Source organism: Rattus norvegicus, chromosome 8 (genome assembly GCF_021556685.1).
Source record: "Rattus norvegicus strain SHRSP/BbbUtx chromosome 8, alternate assembly SHRSP_T2T, whole genome shotgun sequence".
Classification (NCBI taxonomy): Eukaryota; Metazoa; Chordata; class Mammalia; order Rodentia; family Muridae; genus Rattus; species Rattus norvegicus.
The window spans coordinates 66,854,549-66,879,475 of NC_141541.1; the positions used below are offsets into that span (position 1 = coordinate 66,854,549).

The window sequence follows — 24,927 nt, forward strand, 5'->3', positions numbered from 1 at the left end:
TCAAGGTGCCCAGCCCTAAACAGACACCTGCACCACCACTTCTGAAGCTCAGAGATTATCACGACGACTGGATGGCAGGGAGGAGGGGTGTGAAAAGCTATCTCCTGGGCTGGACACAGCATTGCAATCATGAGCTCACAGCAGCTGTGGCCACCTGCACTGGGCCTGCTCAAGACTGGGCCTGTCAACATCCAGTCACAGATGGGAAGGAGCTCCTCAGGCTCTACTCCTCCTGAGGAACCTACTGGCTGTTGACAGATGCTGAGGGAAGGGTCAGTTACTGTCTTCAGTGGTGTAGCCACTGGGTGAGCCTCTGGTGCTCCAGAGGACAGCTCCACATTCATGCTCACACAGAGGGCCATGTCCAGACTTAGTAGGTCACAAACCAAACCAAACAAAGAAATGTCAAAGTGGGAGGGGCTTGGAGGGAGGGAAGATAATGGAAACTCGAAGTCGTAGGTAAGAGAGGGTCGGGAGTTAGTGTAGTTAGAATGTACCCACACATAGATTAATGTCAAAGAACTCACTTAATGAAAAGGATAAATACTGTGTATCTCACGTATATGTAGAATCCTTTAGAAATGTCTGTGTATGTGTGGTTTGCCTGCACATATGTCTTGTGTGCTGTACACACACCTTGTGCTAGTGGAGGCCGGAAGACAGTATTATACACACTGGAACCGCCTAATTGTGAGCCATCATGTGGGTGGGTGCTGGGAATCAAACTCCCATCCTCTGGATGAGCATCTGACCCTAAAGGCAGAATCTTAAAAGGCTGAATGTAAGCCAGCATAGTGGTTCCTGCCTGTGATCTCAGTACTTGAGAGACTAAGGAAACCATCATTACCAGTTGAAAGTTCAGCCTGAGCTAAGAGTGAGAAAAAATGAACAGGCAAAAAAAAAAAAAATCAATTCATAGAAGCAGAGAGCAGTAAGTGGCTACCAGAGGTAAGGAAAGGACAGAGACACAATGGGAGATGATGACCTATGGGTGCGGACTTCACCACATCGAATGAGCCAGGTTCTAGACATGGAGTATAGAACATGTGACCAGCGGGGCACATGACATCTGTTGAGAGAGCGTTACCTTCTGTCCACTGTGTATGTATAAGTGCACATCTGCACATGTAGGCACATGCTTTTATCACTCTCTATCTTAGTCTCTCACTGAAACTGAACCTCACCGTTTCCGCTGGGCTAACCAGTGAGCTTCCGGCTCTGTCCACCTCCACCTGCCAGTGCTGGGGTTATGTGCACACAGACCATGCCTGCTTTTACATGGGTACTGGGGAATTGATTCAGGTCCTCTTGCTTTCTCAGCAAGTGCTTTTGCCCATGAAGCCATCTTCCTAGGCCCAGAGAACGAACTCATCTTGAATACGGAGGTAGGTGAGTAGGACCTCTCTGCCTGGGTTACTGAATAGGTGCTACACATTGTAAGAAATGCTATTAAACACTGTGAAAATCAACATTAATGTCTGTATGTTATTAGAAACAACTCCTTCTCATGTTTATTTTCCTGTACATAAGCAAAGACATTGCAAGCTAGAGGATGTGATTTCCAATTGACAGCCACTGGGTTCTCTCCTGCCGCTCTAGCTCCTTGAAGGAAAGGCCTGTTGGTAGAGCAGACAGGTTAAAGCATTCTTACTCCAGAGCCAGTTACTCTGCACGTTTCATGAATGCCTTGAGGAAGCTACAGGACAATCTCAGCTGCTTGCTCCTGAGGGTGCAGTCCAGGCAGGACGGTTTTAAGAATCTTCTCGGGGCATTCCATGGAACCACTTCCACCCAGCCCAGAGGTGGAGCACCTCTCCCAGTGGCTTGGCACAGGGACTGTGGTAGGGTGCTGCACAACACGCTGTCCAGCCCACTGATGAGTTGGTGGGCAGGTAGCCTCCTCTGCAGCCCCAACCCCACCCCAAAATTGCAGTTTAGAGCCCAAGAGTCTTTGCTGTTTGTTTCTTTGTTTTTTGAGACAGGGCTATCCTGAAGCTCACCCTGTGTAAAGCAGGCTGGCCTTGAACCAACAGAGATCTACCCGCCTCTTCCTCCCGAGTGCTGGGATCAAAGGCGTGAGCCAACAGCTCCTGGCTAAGAGTCTTCTTTTAAGTGGTCTTTCTTGCCTATGTTTTCTGAAACAGGCTGAACTAGTAACACAAAAAGAATTAGCTGCTGTAACTGGCTCAGAGATAGTTGTGACAACAGGGTGGCTGGCGGCCATGCCACACAAGAAGTGGAAAAGCCAGTTACATGGAGAGCCACTCTAGGGTGAGGCCTCAAGGCCACTAACTGGCAGCGGTAGAGGAAGCAACAGCAGCAGCATCCCAATACCTAGATCTAGAAGCCACTGCCCACAGCTGAGAAATGCTGGCTTCCTGGGCCTACACAGGGCTCTAACACTTGTCCAGGACTAAGAGTACCAGTACCTGAGACTGACTTAAGAACTCGAACACTAGAGGGTGCCACCTACCACTGCTGCTCCTGCCTGTAAACTGTGGCTGCTTGTTGCCATCAAACACTGGGAGACACAAAAGCTTGACAGAGGCCAAAAATGGAAGAGCTTTTTTATGTATATAAGATGTGTATTACCGTAAAATAACAACTTTCTACACACACACACACACACACACACACACACACACACACACACACACTCAGGAATCTCTAGCTATTATAAGACACTGCTATGAGAAATTAAAGCAGATATAATTAGAGTTAAAATGTGCCCAGGAGTTGGAAGACTCAACAGTAACAAGTAAATTCTTCCCAAATTGATTGACAGAGTGAAAGCAGCTCCAAAACAAACAAACAAACAAACAAACAAACAAACCCCAACAGCAAGCTTTCTGGTAGGAAAGTTCATTCCAAAATCACATGAAAATGCAAGGAACAGAATAGTCAAAATAACTTTGCAAAAACATTGAGGAATTAAAAACATGACTGGATGTATGTATTACTGTAGCCTGCATGGAATAAGGGCACGGTAGAATTCCTCTTACGTTGCTTACCAGGGGCTGTTTCGAATTTAGTAAGCTTGGTTTTGTAACGTCAATGAAAAAAAAATCACTCCTCACATGATACAAAGAAACCTTGGCTAGTTTTTTCTTTTTTGCAACATTGTACAATGGCAGATGAATAGAAGGCAAGCATGGGGAGGGGGGCATCTTGTGGATACCACCATTCAGCAAGATCCTTGACTCTGACAGGAAGAACCAGCTAGACATCTCTCAGAAGCAAGGCTACCATTACAGCAGCTACAGAAGCCTAATCTTTCGCAAAGGACACCAGCCCTTAGGGTGGCAGGTAGAGAGAAAACGAGGCCACTCACACTGCGACTCTTAAAAGCCCGAAGAATGCAAAGCTGGCTTTGGGGGACTCACAGTTACCGATGACACTGCATTCCACTTAATGGAAAGATGAACCATTCTGGTGCACGGGTAGGAGACCCTGCCATTGTATCTTAACAGATCTTGGACGGAATACGTACAAGTTAAGGTGTTTAAATATACCTAGCCTGCTTGCCTATGACGCCTCTCCTCCATAGCACGGTACTCTACAATGACAGGGGATTTTGCCTACGCTGTGTACTCTGATATCCTCAGGCTCCTCCTCCAACAACAAAAAGGTAGACTAACTGCTCAATAAATGAATAAATTATGACGTCATGTAGATATTTAGTAAATATTTGCTGTGTGATTTTATGGCATCTATATAGACACTAGGCACAGGAAATGATGTGATAATCTCATGTAACCTTCTCTTTCTAGGACAATTTCTTTGATCAGACTACAAGTTGTCTTCTCCTTATTCATATTGTTTCTACTAACCGGACCCTGAGCTTCCCAGTAAAGTGGTCAGGGACTGGATGATTCTCCTTCCTTTCCCAGTCCCCCTCTCTTTGCTCTCACTGGACTCAGCTGGATAATGTAGGCTAACCTCTGGCTGTCCTACAACCTACAGTAATTTCCCTGCCTCTGCTGTGAACACAGGGACTGCATGCATGTGCACCAGCCTGCAGACTTTCTTCTACAGCTTCCTCAAACGTCTAATGCTCAGAGGAAGAAGGCCACGAGCTTCTTTATAAAGTCAGCATTGTGTGGAGGCCCTGCCAGTGAACTTTAGCATGCTCTCTTTGCTTTTAGCTGTTCGTTTTTGTTCTTGTTTTTGCTTTCTCTGCCTGGCTATCCTGTCTTCAATCAGTCTTCCTAACTAAGAACTCTCTAGCATTCTGACTAGCTGCAATCCTTTTATCTACTTTGATCACTAGATCCAAAACTCCTTCAAGGCAGGAAATAATCAGTATGTTTCTCAATTTCCCACTACTAAAACGTGCTAGAAAAACCTTAGTTAGCTGAACACAATGACTTTCGGTAAGACTGAAGAAGCCCGAGGGCCCAAGAAAATGACAGGGCTACCAATGTAGACTGGGCTGTCAGCCGTACAACTCACCAGTAGTGTCTGTCCTTGGGAAATGAAGAAGTGGCCGGAGACGACGATCGTGAGAACAAGACACCCAGATTCTTCACTGGATTCAAAAACCTTGAAGAGAGAAAAATATGTGGTAGTGTTTCCTTGATACCCATGAAAACAATCTGAAAGCAGATTACTTCCTCAGACTGAGCATCCTATCCAAACCTTCTTCATTTACTCTGTATGGGTTCCCTTGCAGAGTCAACCTTCCTCATGTATATAGTGTGGAAAGATGTACTGTAAAAAGGTAAAATTAGTGCCTAGGAAGCGCAAGGTCCTGGGTTCAGTCCCCAGCTCCGAAAAAAAAGAACCAAAAAAAAAAAAAAAAAAAAAAGGTAAAATTAGGAGACCAGAGTAATAGGGAGAGGTGGGTCTTGAGCTGTAATTTTTCAGTCATGTTTTAACAAGTCATCTCTTCTAAGGGTCTAAATTTCCTTTCTCCATGATGAAGACGATCCTTCCCAGAGTCACTGTGAGACCTCAGTGCCCTCTTTTCTTCATCGGAGCAATTCACCTTCCTCACCCCACAAAGCTGCTGCCTCCCTTCCTGCCCCCACTGTGTCAATGCTCCTCAGTGCAGGCGCCCCAGTGTACAGCATGTCCCACAGGCTGCCACAGTGTACAGCATGTGTGTACAGCATGTCCCAGGCCTCTGGGCAGCCATCCCTTGAGGCCTGCGGCCTTCCAGCCTACAGTAACCTTTTTGAGGTAGTTCCACTGAAGAGTTTGATCTGATATCAGTAAGATGTCCTGAAACTCACCACCTATGTTGGTAAATCTTATTTTCCATTTCTTCATCTTGAGTCTAAATAGAAGGCCCTGGGTTTATCTCCATGGTATTTTATTTTGTTAGATTTACAGGGTATACTTTTCCAGACTGGTGAGTTCTAGGGAGAAAACTGAGGCACTGATATGAAAACGTCGGGGAAGACATGACCACACACATCTAAAGGAGAGAAACGGGTCTCAAGGGACTGAATGATTAAAAGAAGAAAACAAAACAAATAACACTGTAAGGTAAACAGCCTTACATAGCAAACTTTACTGTTTGAAGTTTAAATAATTAACATACAAGTAACTCCAGCTAGTTATTATCTTTCTATAATCTCTACCTTACGGTTTCTTATGCGGACTTCAGAATTTTAGTTATATAATAAACTCACAGTTTCTTGAATTTTAATTTCCAAACTTCGAAAGCCAACATTGCAGATGTCAAGAGGGTAAACCCTGCCCCAGTTCCTTCATTCGCTACTTTCCCCACACTGGGCCCTGGGTATTTACAGAACATGCCTCCCACCAGTGTACATGAACAATCTTGTATGCCTTATGGTCACTCCGAAATACAGCACAGCTTTCAAAACTGCAGTCCAGACAATACATGTGGACGACAAAACTTTAACATAACAATGTAACTTCGAATGTTTTTATTTTATGCATATTGCTATATGCACGTCTGTAACAATACTGTGTGTCCGGTGTCGATGGAGGCTACAGAAAGGTACCAGATAACCTGGAGCCTGAGTTAGGGATAACTGTAAGCTGTCATGTGGATGGGTACTGGACCTCAAATCCAGGTCCTTGGGAAAAGCAACCTGGATCCCCAGGAAAAACGACTGAGTTATCTCTGCAGCCCCAGAGTATCCAAAATATAAATGCACAGCTTATATCCTTCCTAAAATAATCTCCATCCTGACTTCCACCAACAGGTTTGTTTGTCTGTCTGTGAGACTGGGTCTCACTATGTGTCCCTGGCTATCCTGGCTCTGTGGAGCAGACTGGCCTTGGGCTGACAGAGAGCTGCATGCCTCTGCTGGGTGCTGGGATTAAACACATGCACTACCATACATGGCTTCTAACAAACAGTAATAAAAAGTTATGTATATGTGTATGCATCTATGGATGTCCACACATCTGTTTGGATTCCCACAGAATCCCCCGAGGTGGAGTGGCAGGCAGTTATGTGCCCCCTGATGTGGAGTTGGGGGCCTCTGGAAGAGTAATAAGTCCTTATCTCAGTCAGGCTTTCTTTTCCTGCACAAACATCATGACCAAGAAGCAGGCTGGGGAGGAAAGGGTTTATTCAGCTCACACTTCCACATTGCTGTTCATCACCAAAATCAGGGCTGGAACTCAAGCAGGTCAGGAGGCAGGAGCTGATGCAGAGGCCATGGAGGGATGTTTCTTACTGGCTTGCTTCCCCTGGCTTGCTCAGCTTGCTCTCTCATAGAACCCAGGACCACCAGCCCAGGGATGGCACCACCCACAATGGGCTGGGTCCTCCCCCTTGATCACTAGTTGAGAAAAATGCCTTACAGCTGGGTGTCATGGAGGCATTTCCACAACGGAGGCTCCTTTTTCTGTGATAACTTCAGCTTGTATCAAGTTGACACACAAAACCAGCCAGTATAGTCCTCTTAACCACTAAGCCATCTCTTAAGCTCCAATATACAAAAGTTTTACATTTGGCTTCAGCAATGTTGCTACGTGTGCACACAGGGAAATGGGTTAGAATATCACTCAACAACTATACCATTCTTTTTCATTTCTGTTAGGGACTTTCCCCCTAAATATAGTTTTGGTGCAAAGTACACCGTTACGTGGAAACTTAAGGGTTCTTTGGAAGGTTGTGTTGGATGGTGTTTTGCTGGGGCAAACATGTGAAGGAATGTCTAGCTGAAGCAGACACAGGTAAAAGGATGTTCTGCTAAAGCAAGCACATGAAAGGACACTTGATGAAGGATTCTTTGCTAACCACACACATGTATTGGCCCACCATACATTGGCATAGTTGAGCTGTATTTGTTGGGACTCCATAGAAAGAAATGCATCAAAAGTTGGTGGTGTGCTGCAGTTTCTTGCTGCTTCCACTGACTTGGGCTGATTGGCAGAGTGATGTCAGTTGAGACAAATGCATGTGCTGAGGCGAGACCCACGGAGGACACGTGATGTATGGAGGGTATAAATCGGACTCCACGGACAGTGGGGGGGCTGAGCTTGGCTTGCTTATAGAGCTAACTGTGCAACGCTTGTGGGTCTCGTGTCTGCTCTGATCTTCGCTTCCTTGAGAGGCACAGCTGAGAACTTCTCCTGGATTCCTCCTGGTACCTCCTGCTGGCTTGTGGCGAGGCTGAGTCATGGCTGTCTCTGCTAGGTAGTGCCATTGCTGCCAACTCCTTTCTGCTATCCTGACTCCCGAACTGGACTGCCGGCGTGTATATCTGTGAAGTGTTTGGGACCTGTGAACTGAACTGCTGATTTCCGGACAACACAGACGGGAGTTGCTTCAAAGAACGTTTCTAAACAGGTCCGCCCCCTACCCCCCAACCCCATATCTTTTCTTTTCTACTACCTCTGGTGGAGGTGGCAGACTAAAAGGGAGGTTAAAGCGTTTAAGAACCACCACTAAAAATAGGATTTGAAAAAATTAAAGCTACAACACCATTATGAATATTCTGGTTAGTCTTGGGATCCTCATGTTAAAGATGCTACTTCCTTCTAAACTACTGAGTTATGACTATAGACCTGTAGGAAACTGTTTGGACTTTCTCTGCCTCCCATCTTGTTGCCTACAATTGCTCAAACAGCATCTTTATATACAAGTGTCACAGACATCTCAAATCTAACGGTCCAAAAGTTGAGCTCCTTAACCTTCTGCACTGATTCACCCTGGCTGCCAGTTTCCTGCCTCATAAAATAAATTATCCTTCAGTTCTTTAGGGGGAAAAACACAGAATCATCCACCTCCCCTTTTGCACTATCCAAATCCAATCCATCAGCGAATCCTTTGTGTCAAAATGTACAGAAGCAGACAATTCTCCTCCAGTCTGGTCGCTTGTTCTTATCCTTATCATTACCAGCAGGGCTGCCATTATAGTCTCCTGACTGGCTTCCCTTCTGTTCCGGCTCCCTTCTCTAAGACAGTTTATTTCCATCCAATAAAGTAGCCAGAGCGATCTGTAAACATGTAAGTCAAATCCTGACATTTCCAGCTCAGAGCCCTTCAGTGACTCCCCCCATTCCAAAGTCTCACGGCCTCTCTGCTCTTCTGTCTGCTCTCTGACCCACGTGGGCTCCTTGTGGCTTCCTGCACTGCACCTGCTGGGCACACTTAGGCTTATAGCCCTCCATGTTTTCAGTGCTGTGCTAGCTGAGAATCTCTTGTGGAATCCTGCACCACTCTCTTCTCTGGATCACTACTTCGGTAAACCTTTTGGCTCCCCCCTCCCAAGTCCACCCCATTCCCACCCCAGCTTTATTTTTTTTTCCACAGCTCTTACTGACTTGCCCCATACTCTATTGTTACTTACTGTTAGTTGCCTACTGGGAGCATATTTTAATCTCCAAAAAGACTGAGATGGATCACTGCGATTTATCCTATATATCCTAAGGTCTCGGATAGTGCCTGACTAAATGTATAATATAAAATGTATATATACACAACATATTTTAACTGGATAAATGAGTTTGAAATTCCAATGAAGGCACCATATTAAAATGCACCATTTTCAAAGGAAACAAAGGCTTTTTCAGAAGGAATTCATCATTAAGAAAACTATACTAGGGGGAAATATTTAAAAAGCTGTCCTTCAGACAGAACAATGATGTCAGATGAAAACTAAGATCTCTACAGAGGAGAGTAGAACTGGAAATAGCAATCACCTGGGTGATTATATAGGAATTTCTTACCCACATATCATTAAAAGTTCATAACTGACGTTACAAATAATCCTCAGTCCAAATGAAGGAAGGATAAACAGAAAAAGGGAGACTGTGGGATGGCTCTGTAGGTAAAGGCACTGGTGGCCAAGACTGAAGCCATCCAAGTTCAATGCTCTAACTGACTCCTGTAAGGTGTTCCCTGACCTCCACAACCTCCCCAGTGCCTCAACTCCAAGCAAGCACTTAAATAAATATAATTAAAACAAAGTTTCAATGCCTGGCCGGAGGCCTGTAAAGGCAGATGCCATGGGCTGACCAACCCGGCTGCCATCTGAGCCCAGATCCAGCACTTTGAGTTGGCCCACCCCGAACATACTCCATCTGTGAGATGCTGGGCTGTGTTGAGGAGCGGCTCCTGCAGAACCAGATGTTATTACTGAACTGGGTGGGGGTCCTAGGCAAGCCAGTCTGCCCTCAGGATGGAATTACTGTCACTGCAGCCTGTGCTGCCCGCCCTGCAGGGAGAAGGGCAGTGTGGGGCAGCCTACCTGCCTACAAGCTACCGCCACAGGTTTGAGCTCTCTGAGCTGAGGTCATGGCACGTGCTGAGGCCAGAGACCATCTGCATGTCCTGCGGTCTGTGCTCTCGCCAGAATCCATGTGGAAGTCCATGATCTGAGCTTCCGCTGACTGCAAACTCGCAGTTAAGTGAGACTTAAGGCTTCTGTGACAACCTCTACCCCCCAAAAGTATTAAGTCTAGCCAGAAAGCCATCAAAGAGAACTCTTAAAAAATTGTGTGGGGCTGGGGATTTAGCTCAGTGGTAGAGCGCTTACCTAGGAAGCGCAAGGCCCTGGGTTCGATCCCCAGCTCCGAAAAAAAGAACCAAAAAAAAAAAAATTGTGATAAATTTAGCACTTTCTTTGACCGAAGTATCAATTTCTTCTATGGTATCTTCTACGCCCGAGAGTCTCTCTTCCACCTCTTGTATGCTATTGGTGATGCTTGCATCTGAAGATCCTGTTCTCTTTCCTTTTCCATCCCAGGATTGCCTCAGTTTGTGTTTTCTTTTCAGTGTCTTGATGTGCCAGGGTGGGCTGATATTGGGGGGGGGGAGAAGAAAGGGAGGAGAAGCTACATGAGGGACAAACTGAGGGTGGGGAAGCTGAAATCCAGATGTTCAATAAATAAAGGAAGGAAGGAAGAAAAGTTGTGATAAAGATGTTAACGTGTAGCTCTCCACCAACAAATGATGGCTTCTTGTAGGGGTGCAGGAGAAGGACTCAGCTTTAAGGGGCTGACCATTGGGAGTTTGACCATGCTCCAGTATCCGTTGGTCTCTCTCTCGCTCTCTTGATCTCTCTCTCAACCTTTTATTCATTCTTTGTGAGTGTCATATTTTTTTGAGACAGGGTTTTCCTGTGTGTAGCCCTGGTTGTCCTGGGCTGTCTGTATACCAAGCTGGTCTCAAACTCACAGAGATCCTCCTGCCTCTGACTACTGGGTACTGGGATTAAAAGTATGTGCTACCACTGGGAAAAAAAGTTTGAAATAAATAAATTTTAAATTTAAGCCAAGAGTAGTGGTGCATGTCTCTAATCTAGCTCTTGAGAGGCAGCCAGGCAGATCTCTGTGTCTAAAGACAGCTTAAACTACACACTTAATTTGGGGCTAACCAGGGCTATTCAGTACGATCCTGTCTCCAAAAACAAGCAATCAAACAAAACACAAAAAGGAATAGATGGGCCAAATGAATACACAACAAATAGCAAATGACAAACTTAATCCTGTCGATAACAACAATAAATGTAAATAGTTCAAACATCCCAATTTATGACACAAGCTGTTAGATTGTGTTAAAAACACCCTTTTTAGCCATGTGTTGTGTGTGTGTGTGTAAGAGAGAGAGAGACAGACAGAGAGAGAGAGAGACAGAGAGAGAGAGAGAGAGAGAGACAGACAGACAGACAGACAGAGAGAGAGAGGGACAGAGAGAGAGGGACAGAGAGAGAGAGAGACAGACAGACAGACAGAGAGACAGAGAGACAGAGAGGCAGAGAGACAGAGACAGAGACAGATAGACAGATTGGGGCGGGGAGTAACACACACTTTTAATCCCAGCACTCAGGAGTCAGAGACAGGTGAATCTCTTGGGTTCAAGGACAGCCTGGTCTACAGAGCAAGCTTCAGGACAGCCAAGTCCACACAGAAAAAACACTGTCTTGAAAAAACAAACAAGCAAAACCCGCCACTACCACCACCAACAAAACACTTTTTTTCATACAATATATTTTGATTATGTTTTCTTCCCCTTCATTTCCTCCCAAATTACTCCCATCTTCCTAACCACCCAACTTTATGCTCTTTATGCTGTCTCTCTTTCAAAAATCAAACAAGAAACACAAAAACAAAAATCAATAAACAAGCATAAAACCATGTCTTAGTTAGGGATACCATTGCTGTGATGAAACACCATGACCAAAAGCAACTTGAGGAGGATTTATCTGCTTAGAGTTCTACGTCACTGTTCATCATTAAAGAAGTTAGGCAGGAACCCGAAGGCAGGAGATGATACGGAAGCCATGGAGGAGTGCTGCTTGCTGGCTTGCTCCCCATGGTTTTCTCGGCTTGCTTTCTCTTAGAACCAAGGACCATCAGCTTAGGGTTGGAAAAACTCACAATGGGCTGCACTCTCCCCTAGCAATCACTAATTAAGAAAATGCCTTACAGGCTTGCCTACAGCCTGATCTAATGGAGGTTGTTTCTTAACTGAGGTTCCCTCCTCTCAGATGACTTTAGCTTGTGTCAAGATGACATAAACTACTCAGTACCACTGACCCCTTGTCAACTTGACACATAAACACATTACTGTTAATCTCATCAAACTTTGCACGTTAATTCTAGCCCAAAGTTCCAAAGTCCTACCACAATCCTCCCAAATCAACATGGTTAGGTCTGTCACATGATCCTGGTACCAAATGATCTTAGTTAGGGTTACTTTTGCTGTGACGAAACACCGTAACCAAATCAACCTGGGGGAGGAAAGGGTTAATTCAACTTACACTTCCACATCACTGTCCATTGTCAAGAAAGTCAGGACAGTATCTCAAACAGATCAGGGGCCGATTCAGAAGCCACGGAGGAGTGCTGCTTACTGGGTTGTTCCTCATGGCTTGCTCTGTCTGCTTTCTCATAGAGGCCAGGAGTTACACCACCCACAATGGGCTGGGACCTCCCCATCAATCACCAATTTTAAAAAATCCCTACAGGCTTGCCTACAGCCCAGTCTTACAGAGACATTTTCTCAATTGAGGCTCCCTCCTCTCAGATGACTTTAGCTTGTGTCAAGTTGACCTAAAACTATTCAGCACAAACCAGGAAGACAAAAAAGGTGTTTTTTCAAAACAAAGCAAAATGAAACAAAAAGTCTACACAAATAGCATTGAGTTTGTTTTGTGTTGGCCAACAAACCCTGGGTCTGAGCCCTGCCCACTGTTTATGGCTGACAGACACAGTGAGGCTCCACTGCAGCAAAGTGACTTTCCCTTTACCAGTCAGTACCAACTGCAGAGAGCATCTTGAGAAAGGGTGGGATCCCATGCCCACTTCTCTCTCTCTCTGGCTTGCCTTTCTGCAGGTTTTGTGTACACTGCCACAGCCTGCCAGTTCACATGTGCCCCAGTCCTGCTGTGTCTGGAAGACACTGTTTCCTTAGTCATCCATCACCTCTGCTCTTACAGTTTTTCCACCTCTTTTTCTGATCCCTGAGCTCTGAAAAGGGAGGGTTAATGATGAGATCTTATACTGATGCTAGCACAAGAAAGTTGCCATGGTTACAATAATATCATAAGTATATATATATATATATATAAGTATATATATATATATATATATATATATAATTTCATATTGGTAAGTGGTCAATTAATCAGAAAAACAATCACCCTAAATTTCTATGCTTCTAATAACAACTAAAATGCATGAAACAATAAGAAAGAAATATATAAGTCTATAATTATAGCCTTATTTCAATACCTGATAAAACAAGTCCATAGAAATCACAGGTACATAGCAGACTGGAAGATGTCCCTACCAGCATGGCCTGCCTGACATTCACACAGTGGCCTGCCCAACATCAGCACAAAATACATTCCTTAAGAACATATAGAACATTGGTAAACCATAAAGACAAACCATATTCTGGGCCATAGAATATGTTTTTATAAATTCAGACTGCACCGAAACTGTTAGAACTAATAAGCACAGTAACTCAGAAAAATTAGTGATATTTCTGTACATTAACGACAAACTAAACATGAAATATAGAAAACCATTCAAATAACCAGAAAAGAATATTTGGGAATGCGTTTAAAGAAGATGAACGAGTCCCACACTGAGAACTATGAGCCATGATGAACGGAAACTGAAGACGCACAAAAGAACGCAAAGGCATTGCATGGTTGTGAGCTGGTAGCACTAATGTTGTCTAAATGTCCATGCTACCCAAATGACCTACAGACGCAATGAGATCCACATTTTTAAAAAAGTCAAACCAAAACCGAAAACAAACCCACAAACAGCACGGCAGCACCAAAACATACACAAGGACCAAGGGAAAAACACAAGAACACAGAGAGAAGCCTACAGGCCAACAGGTTTGACTACACTATCAACAGCACTCAGTACAGAAGGGATGGACTCTTCAGTAGTACTCACTATCCATCGTGTTAGAGATGCCCTCGCTGCCAGGAAGGACATATTAATACGTCTAGCCAACTATACCTTGGAGAAACAAAACCTTATTAAACAAAAGAAGAAATGCAAAATAGATTAAAGTCTTAAATATAACACCAACATCTATCAAACTATTGGGGGGAAAACATAAGCAATGTTCTATGGGGCTGAGAAGATGGCTCAGTGGATAAAAGCATTTCCTATGCAAGCATGAGGACCTGGGTTCAAATCCCTAGATCCCACATAAAAGCCAGGCCTGGCTGGGCACACACCTAGAATCCCCATGCTGGATAGAGGGGTTGAAAACAAGAGAATTGCTGGGGCTTGCAGACTGCCAGCCTAGTCTAAGCTTAGTCACTTTAACACTAGGCACACACACACACACACACACACACACACACACACACACACACACACACAGAGAGAGAGAGAGAGAGAGAGAGAACAAAGAGTTTTAGGATAACAACACAAAAGCACAGATAACAAAAGCAGAACCAGGCAAACGGGATTATGTAGTCCTATGAGCGACTGCACAGAAAAGTTAACCATTAGCCTACGGAAGAAAGGGAGATATCAGCAAACGACATGTCTGACCAGGGGTTGGTTTTCCAGAGCACACAAGGAATCCAGGCAACTCATCAGCAGACACAGAACAATCAACACAATATAAAAGTGCACAGAAGGCCTGGATAAACATTTCTCAAAAGATGCACGTGTCAAACAGGTCCATGAAGTCCTCAACGCCCTTAATTGCCAGAGAAATCAAGTCGCTACCCCCTGAGGAATCAGCAAAGAGCGGCTATCATCATCAGAAGAACAGGACTGATGGAGATGAGGAGAGGGGACTCACGACCTTTGGTACAAATGTGAAAGTGTGCACATTCCTCAAAGAACTAAGGTATGAACCCCATTCATGACCCAGCGAACCCACACTGGGCACACACCCAAAAATCAGTTTTCTCAAAGAGATGTTGCCCTCTCCTGTTCTGCAGCTCTCTTCATGGTAGCCACCTTCACCAGCAGATGAACGGACAAAGAAAACAAGAAACCTGCCAACCTCAAAAAGAACAAAGTTCATGGGGATACAGCTCAGTGGTGGACCTAGCATTTGCAAGGTCCTGGGTTCAACTCCCAGCAAGACCGGCAAGGACAAAGTGACTACAGCTAATATTGATTGTATTGAAAAAGACTCAATACATCTACAAGAGAGGATTTAAATTGTTCTCACAGAAAAGAACTGATAAACATTTGCTTGGATATGCTAAACACACTGATTGGCTATATCATGCAGTTATCAAAGCACCACACTTTATCTCACTGAATGGACACATGTCCAAGTAAATCAAAGAATATTCTCTGAGTGCAATTAAGTAAAACAAACAAACAAACAACAACAAAAAAAAACAAACAAACCAGCAACATGGTGCTGAAAAAATTGCTCGAACATTTTAGAACTAAATAGTATTTCTAAATAACATATGAACAGGTAACAATCTAAAAGGGAAACGAGGTATTTCGAACTCCTAATCATGCCCCAAGCTAACCTGCCAAGAAGCTGTGTGATCAATAAGCAAGGCATGAGAAAAGCACAGAACGAACCCCACCACCTGTTTCTGCTTCTAAAATCCAGAAAGCCAAAAACTAGATGGAACTTTCCAGATGACAGGCATCTGTGTGAAACTGACAGTTGATGTGACACGTCCTGGTGGCAAGCATCTCCCAAGAAACACGACAAGCAGTCCCCTCTTTGCATCAGCCAATATTCTTTACTGAAGAGTTGCAAGAACTCCAAAGAGACAAGAAACAAAGAGCACTCAGATGTAAAGGAAGAATTAAAACCACATTTAACTATAGGCAATGATAGTCTATGCTGACGATCCAATTGACTTGACTAGAATAAGTGAGTTTTGAACAGCTGCATTTACAAGGTAACACAGGAAGACAAATTGTGTTTATATACACCAGGTGCTGTTGTTTGGATGTAAGCTGTCTCCCATAGATACAATTATTTGAATATCTGGTCTCCAACTGGTAATGGTGGAAGGGACAGGTCACTGGGGACAGGTCTGAGGTCTCACAGCCCATTTCTGTCTGTTCTTTGATTCCTCACTGTGGACACGACTGACCAGCATGCCCTCCCTGCACTTGATGTGTAGCCACAACAAACCCGCTATCTTCTGAATTGGTTGCCTTTTGCTCACAGAAAGAAGGAAAGTAAATGACAGACTAGTAAGAAACTGAAACTTGGTTTTAAAAGCACCGAAATTTATAATATCATCAAAAGGATAAACTACTTAGGAATACATGATGAAATGTGTGAAAGAATGTCATGTTACCAGTTGAGATAAACTTAAATCATTAATCCATGGGGAGAGCTTTGCTTAGGGTCAGGGAGATTTAGTATTAAAATGCTGGTAGGCGGCTAATAGCTAACGGTGTTCATGTCCTAATGCCTAGAACCTGTGAGTGTTATCTTACACACCAAAAGGGACTTCGCTAATGTGATCAAGTACCTTGAGATAGGGAGATTATCCTGGATTATCCAAGTGGGCCCAGTGTAATCATGCGTGTCATTGAGGGAAGGAGGGTGCCAGCCAGAGAAAGAAATGTAACTGTGGGGGTTGAGGGGAAGGCCAGGTAGAGAGTGCTGGCACAGTGCGGATCCCTTCAGTCTTCCTCACACTAACTTAGCTCCGTAAAATATCACTGTAGATTTCTGACCAGCAGAACTCTAAGCTAGCAGGTGCTGTGTTAGGCCATCAAACTCGCGGTACAGCCACAAAAGGAAACCAAGACCAGTCTTCTCGAACCTTCCAGCCGATCTGAATCACAATTCCGAGCCCGTGAAATGGTTCATCACAAGAAAGCACACGTCTGAAAACCTGAGTGGAGCCCAGAACCCACGTAAAGGGGGAAGAGGGAACCAACTCCTCCCCAGAATTGTTCTCAGTCCTCTATTCACCGGGTACGGTATGCACAAAACACACATGCCCTCTCACACATATTCACACACAGCACATGATAATAACTAACGAAAATTCAAAATATTAGTCCCTAATTAATTCCACTAATTCTAAAATTCACATAGACGTGTAATAGTCTAAAGCACAGAGAACATCTATCGAGCATTTAAAATGTTTAAAATATTTATTGTGTGTGTGTGTGGCCATGAGTGATAATGTGTGCACATGTGTGCATGATTCGACGGTGGTCAGAAGAGAGTGTTGGATCCCCTGAAATTAGAGTACCAGGTGGTTGTGAGCCACCATGTGAATGCTGGGAACCTAACCTCGGTTCTCTGAAAGAGCTGCAGATACTCTTAATGGCAGAACCATCTCTCTGGCCCCCATCCAAGCATGTAACATTAGCATGGCAGCCACCACATGCAGACCCTTCTTACAACTGACAGGAAAAGAAAAAAAAGCCAGGAAAGCCCCTGACCTTGGGCTTCGTTCATTCAATGAATATTGACTACTGCTACAAACACATTAGATACCAGGCATTATTCAACATGGGGAACATCACGAGCAAAGCAAACGTCTGGCCCTCACAGACCTGTACAGGAAGGGGACCAACAGGTAAGTGAAGAGTTAGCTGACATGGGATGGATAAACACTCAGACTGAGCAACCTACATGCCTTTTATTGCTATGCACCTCTAATTTTTACCCATGTTAGTGATAAAATGCATCCTTTGTTGGTCTAAGTCCTAAACGCTGGGAGCCTCTGAGGAATAAGGGAAATCAGCCAGCGGTGCCTTCCGCCTGCACATTCTTTATCCTTCTTACTGCTGTCCCCTGGGCCTGTCCCTTTGTGGTGACGAGTGCCCCTGGAGAGCACTTGCTCTAACAACTGCTACACCTTGTATCGTGCTTGTCCGCAGCCTCCCCCAGTGGCCTGCCCAAGGGACTTGCGATACTGTGACCAATACTCCAGGGGCTGGACAACTGGCCAGGTGGGGATTTTACCTAAAGAAGGGTCAAGTTGTTGGCCTGACCCTGAAAGTGCAGAGTCCCTCTTCTTTCTCCATAGCTGATAATCCTGCTGGCAACTATCTAGAAGACCCTCTAGCATGGACGGATGACATTGGCATCGGTCATGGCCTGGTGCAAGTTGGTGCCATGAGCCAGAGCTCTGCTAGGGCCTGCCTCGTTTGCTGTTTCCATCCCTTTCTCTTCCTCAGCAAAATCCAACTCCCCCGTCCATATCCTGTGCTGTAAGGGTTCTCCTGGGCCACTCTTCATGGCACCCGGGGACAGATGCACCTTCCTCGGTATTCTTCCGATGGATGGAAGCATGCCCACCGCTCACACGGAGCCACTTTACCACTCCCTGTGGCCTGCTCATCTCTGGACACGAGCTCAGCAGATGGGAAGCCGCTGTTTCTTGCTCGGCATACAGAGCCAAGCTGGGTGTGGCCCTGCCGGGGGCAGCTACTCCGTTTCCAGAGAGCTGAAGGTGACTGCCCTGGTAGGGAGCTGCTCAGGCCTCTCTGAGTCCTGCTCTTGGCTGACGATTAAACTCTTCTTGTGACTTCAAACTTAACTGCCACCAGCCTAGGTTGACCAGAAGCCTCGTCTGTGACACAAATGGTTTGATAACCCGGATTCTGTGACCCACACATTGCGTTAATGTAGGACAACCTGAGAGATCGTTTTTTACTGAGAAAATCGTGTTTCCCGTGTGTAAATGTGTGGGAACTGACACATCACTTTCATTGTGCTAGGCGATTTCCTGTCAGATGGACTGCTCACACGGAGACTGTCAGCACCTCACTGTGTGTGAAGTGGAGCCCATGCTGTCTGGGTTCACTGCACAGGCATCGGGAGGGGGCTGTGGAGCAGTCCAGGGCTCAGCGCAGTTCACCGGAGACTCTTCCGATCTCATACTGCCTCTTTACATTTCTCTGTACTGGGGACGGTGTCCTGTATGTCTGCTTACGCCTTAACTCAGCTTTTACTTACTTTATAAAAAGTTAAATGTGGGGGTTGGGGATTTAGCTCAGCGGTAGAGCGCTTGCCTAGCAAGCGCAAGGCCCTGGGTTTGGTCCCCAGCTCTGACAAGAAAAAAAAAAAGTTAAATGTGTGGATGTACGTGCGTGTCTGTGTGTGTGCATTTGCATGTGTGTGTGCATGTGTGCATGTGCATGCGCGTGCATATGTGTGGGTGTGTATGTGTGTGCATGTATATGTGCGTGCATGTGCGCGTGTGTGCGCCCACAGTGGCCAGACCCCCTGGAGCAGGAGTTCCAGGCCTCTGAGCAGTCTGATGTGGTACTTAGAACTGAATTCGGGTCTCCTAAATGAATACTACGCGTGCTCTTAACTGCTGAGCCATCTCCCTGGCCCCTGCATTTGTGATTGTTTATTACAGATTTCAGGTGTTTCTTGATGGCAAATGAGGACATCATCTATTATCTACGTATATTTTACATGTACACAATATACCACACTTTTCCATGTAATGTTTTCCAAGTTTGTAGTTCACAATTTTTTCCCAATCTCCTCCAAAGGATCCTCATATAGTTGCACCGAGGGACTTCGAGGGTCAGCTGCACTTGCTGCAGTTGCTAACCTGTGGTGGCCTGAAGGACAGACGTCCTCCTGAGGTTAGAGCATCTGAAGACTTGGGCCCCACTTGGTGCTACCGTCTGGGGAGGTTTGGGAGCTCCAGCATTGCTGGAGGAGGTACTCACTGGGATCAGGCTTTGAGATTTCAAAAGCCTTGCCTACTTACACTTAGATCTCTTTATTTTGTGCTTACAGCTCAGGAGATAGGCTCTCAGCTTCCGGCCACCACACCAGTCATTGCTGCCACCATGTCCCCACTGTTACAAACTCAAGCCTTCAGGAACTATGAGCCCAAGTAAACCCTTTCTTATAGAACCTCCCTTGGTCATGGGGTCTCATCACTGCCATAGAAAAGTAACTAAGACAAAGGCTTAAACAGTGCAAATGTGAGCATCAAAGCATCAGGTTTCTATTGTTTCTCCTTAAACTGTGCTCTCTTCTGGTTTGAAGGTTCTCAATGACAGCTGGCCCCACACACAGACCTAACCACACATACTTGTTTCAGTAACAGTTAAAATGCTGTTGTACCAAGGCTACTTGCCATGAAGTTCTTTCCAGTTGTTTTCTACACATACTGCTCCCTCTCCAGTCGTGTGCTCCTCACTACTCACTCCTACAGTTGAAAGTTCTCACAGTGAACAAAGACAGCCCAGTGACTGTCAAATTCTCATTTTAGGGACCTTTTGGTATTTAAGATTCTGTGTTTAAAATTCAAAACAGTGAAATGAAATATAAGTATTAAGATGGAAAATCTTTGTTTGGTTAAATGTAAATCTCAATTCACACTCAAAATATTTTACTGAATTTGAACACTATCTCTAACGCTGAAATAAACTTATCTCATTCTGTAGACCAGGCTGGTCTCAAACCCATAGCAATCCTCCTGCCCCTCAACCTTCCACATGCTAAGATCACAGGTAGGAGCCACCATGGCTAGAGAAATATATTGTTTTAAAACCACTAATTGTGGGACTACCAAGATGACTCAGGGGTTAGAGGATCCGGCTACAAAAGCTTGGGGCTCAGATCAAAAGTGGATGGATTCCACAAAATTGTCCTCTGACCTCTACATACACAACATGGTTGGGCATGCACACCACACATATACAAACACATACACACATATACACACACATAAACACATACACACACATACACACATAAACACAGATAAATACACACATATACAAACATAAACACACATAAACACACACATATACAGACATAAACACACATAAACATACACACACATAAACACACACATACACCAACACATACATACATATACATACATAAACACATATAAACACACACACACATATACACATACACCCACATAAACACACACACATACACACATAAACACACACAAATAAAACAGCATGAATAGAGAGGCAAGAGCGGAGGCCTCCCTGAGAAGGTGTGTCTAGAGTAAACAGCTGAAGGCATGAGAGTTAGCCAGGTGTCAGAAGAGGGTGCCACACTGGCCTCAAAACCACAGCAACCCTGTTACCCAGCTTCCCAAATGCTAGGACTGCAGGTGTGAGTCTGTAATTTTTCAGATACCTGTTACAGTCACTCACTGAAAGACTCCGTACAGTAAGTTCATACAGTTTTAAAGCATCAAATATAAGACCTTCTCAGGGGTTCAGGGGAGTAATGGTAGCCAGACTCTGTCCTGTGGTCTTTCCTTTCCAAACACAATCCAAACACCAGTTACCTCCCTGGAGCACGATTAAGATCAGCATTTGAGTGGCTCTAATGAGCCCTAAAGAACAGGCACCAGACATTGGTGTGCTCTCAAGTTCACGCTCCTTCCCAGGCTCCAACGACTACTCCTCTATAGAACGATCAGATCCACTGTGGTGGTTTGACTCTGCTTGGCCCAGGGAGTGGCACTGCTATGAGGTATGGCCTCGTTGGAGTAGGTGTGGCCTTGCTGGAGGAAGTGTGTCATTGTGGGAGTGGGCTTTGAGACCGGTCTTGCTGTCTAGAAGCCAGTCTTCTCCTGGTTCAGAACAACTCTCAGCTCCTCCAGTGCCACATCTGCCTGAATGCTGCCATGCTTCCTGCCATGATGACGATGGACTGAATTTCAGAACCTATAAGCCAGTCCCAAATAAATGCTGTCCTTTATAAGAGTTGCCTTGGTCACAGTGTCTCTTCACAACAATGGAAACACTAAGACACCCATTATTTCTTTACAATTAATATATGGGGAGGGGGGAATCAGGATAAGGACAACCTAGAGGAGCAAAACTGTTCAAGGAGACTGACAGCCTGAAAAAATAATTATTACAATTATTACTTAAATGATAACATCCAAATAGAGTCTTGGAGCTAAAACTGTTTATGAAAAGAAACAGTCAATGGGCAATTGTACACTATGAGGCCAAATTAATGGTCAAAAGGAGAAAGCTTAGAGTCACAGGGGGAACTACAGCGAGGAAGAGATCGCGCGTGACAGTGTAAGGTACAGGACTAAGAATCGGGGTCAGGAGAGCAGTGTTGATGATGTGTGGGGGAAAGCAAGGGAAGGCACCCACGAAACCGAATAACCCAGAGACATGAGGCTGGATGTAGACGGAAAGGAATCGAGTTCCAGGCATCACAGGGCTAGCAGAAAACAAAAGAGCAAGGACTGGTCACATCCCAGTGAAATCCTAAGTTCTAGACACACAGAAAGATCTTCCAAAGCTTCTGGTTAAACACAAAAACAATTCTGCACTTGAGGATTCTCGGGAACCCATTTTTTAAAAGTGGCAAGTTAAGAGGAATAATCAAGCATGGGCCCCACTTTTGCTATGCAATAGGACCACGTGGTTATTTAAGGCAACTAGGAGGGTGGGGTGGGGTGCAGGGCAGCCCCGAAACTAAAATCAGAACAATACAATTACTGCGTCAAAGTTTTACAAACCCTAATTTATGTATGTAGGTATCATAGCTCAAGAACGACATAAAGAGGAAACCAGGCATAGCGCCCTCCTAGCAGGGGAGCATCACTCTGTGCTTGTCCCAGCGAAGTCAGCCTCAGTTTCGTCAGCCTCCAGATACTATCACCAGTCCCCAGCAAGAGGGCACAGCCGACCAGATGAAGCTGCACCGGTTGCCCTGCTGCTCAAGGTTTTATCCAGTGTCTTTGTGCTTCCACAGTGAATTTTATTTATTTATTTTTTAAGTTCTGTGAAGAATGACTTCAGTGCTTTGATGGTGGTTACACCTTCAACAATATGGCATTTTTACTATATCAATTCTGCCACTCTATCTTTGGTCTTTTAATCTTTCTCTTTATAGTTTTTACTAAAGAGGTTTCTCGCCTTCCGTAACTAGGTTTAGAAATTTCACCATTTCTTGGGGCAACTGTGAATGAGATTGTGCTCCTGATTTCATTCTCGGCAGTTCGTTGCGGAGCACAGAAAGACTACTGGCTTTCTCAACGTCAATTCTGCGTCCTGCTACTTTGTGGTATTTGCTTCTCACATCTACAATTCTTCTGGTACAGCCTTTACGTCGTCCTAAGGATAGGATCTTATCATTGGCCTCCAAACTACCTTTCTACCTGTGATTATATTTAAATTTACTTAGAATAAAAACCATTATGAGAGCGACAGAGCGGTGGCCCAGGACGTAAAATGTCTGCTGCACAAGTGGTAACACACCTACAATCTCAGAGCACCAGATCGGGAGATAGGGAATCACTAAAGCAAGCTGGTTAGCCAGACGAGCAGGGTTGGCAAGCTCCATATTCCGCTAGAGGTCCTGCCTCAGTACATAGATGGCGAGTCCTCCTCGATCCCTCGCAGAACGTACTGACATTCATAAACACATATAGGAAACTCTGCACACACTAATAAATTGTACCAAGAAGATCAGGTCGCATGCCTGCAATCACAACATTTGGGAAGCTGAGGCAGGAGGATCAGGAATTAGAGGCCAGCTTCTATTATCTATTTCAAAAAATGTGTGAAACGCCAACACCACCAACTAGACTACAAAGTGGTGCTTCCTATGGGCGGGCACACACGGTGACCAAGACGGTGACTCTCACATTCTCCTCTCATATCTTCCATTCATTCCCAAAGCCAGGGAAGCACCTAACGGTCCCAATATCCTAAGTATACTTCTAAGTGGGCGTTAAAGATTTTAAAGCAAGTCTCGGCTGTCACTGGGAACCGCGAGGACCCCTGGGATCCACACAATCAGCCAGAGATGACATAATAAGCATTGCAGCCTTAGTCATCTCTAATAGAGCCTTACAGTGTCTGCACACAGAGGGTAGGAAAAAGAATCCTAGAGGTTGATGAGATCTTAGCATTTGTGGGCCTCATTCTAAACTTCAACTTCCTAAGACTCCTTAACCACTAAGCTACAATGCCCTTCTTCACTGCATCTGTGCATGTAAATGCCACCTTAAATCATTCCACCTTAAATCATTCCACCTTAAATCATTCCACCTTAAATCATTCCACCTTAAATCATTCCACCTTAAATCATTCCACCTTAAATCATTCCACCTTAAATCATTCCACCTTAAATCATTCCACCTTAAATCATGTTGTTTGGACAAACCATGGACTCCATGGAAACTGCTGAACAAAGTTAAGCTTTTGTTTCTGAAGAAAGAGAACAGAGCCTGACCTCAGGGTAGAAATATGTATTTATAAACTAGAGTTTAGAAACAAGTAACGGTTCTGTCATAAGGAAAAGAAATTGGAACATCACTTACAAGGTTCTTCTTCAAAATTCAAGGCAAGGTATAATGAAATGTAAGATTCAATTAGGTAACATCACAAGTGTGAAACACTTCTGTGTCAGCCAGTTTGGGCTGGCACACACTACAGACACTGACACCCCTCTAAAACACCAAGGCGCATTTCTCACTCACTGCCCCCTGTCCGCTTTGTTCTCTCACTCCACTCCCACTGCTTGACCATTACTACAGCACCAACAAGTGCGCCAAAGGAAACAGTAAGACCAGTCACGCACTGGCTCTTTAAGATTCTGCCCGTGACACGTATCAGTTATGCCCACATTTCACTGCCCTACACCAGTCACACGTCACCTAACATAGCCCAGGTAAAATCATGGTGTATGTGAATAGCACCAACAGCTACCACTTTACAAAGGACATTTTCGGAGTCAGGTAGACGTGGAATCAAGTCTCAGCCTTATCCCTTAGAAGAACAATTCATTTTTTCGACTATAGAAAAGAGACACTACTAACCCCCTTATGAACGTAAGCATAGCTTGTTAAACTGTGGGTCACGGCCCCAGAGCTGAATGTGGAGGTTGTGAAAAATCTACCAACAGTAAATGTTTCTGAACACCAACAACACAGTGACTCTGAAGTTCTGGCAGCATGTACTCATGTTGCATGATGGGGCTTCATTACCACCTTATTACATGTACACTTTGCCTTCTGTGTGTACTTATACCCCACACCAATGATTACTGCTTGAAACACCCTGGCTAGGATTTGAGACTACTCTATG

At 44.8% G+C, this 24,927-nt stretch overlaps 1 protein-coding gene across 11 annotated transcripts in view; it reads right to left on the bottom strand.

Moving 5' to 3' along the window:
• Rec114 (REC114 meiotic recombination protein) overlaps positions 1-24,927 on the bottom strand; it is a 159,058-nt gene that overhangs the window by 56,428 nt on the left and 77,703 nt on the right. For all 11 annotated transcript variants that reach the window (XM_087561016.1, XM_087561014.1, XM_087561015.1 and 8 more), the window contains 1 exon segment: positions 4,453-4,542. Coding sequence is in view for 8 of the 11 variants with exons in the window: in NM_001106825.2 (NP_001100295.1) it covers positions 4,453-4,542 (90 nt within the window). In the remaining 3 variants the exon portion in view is untranslated.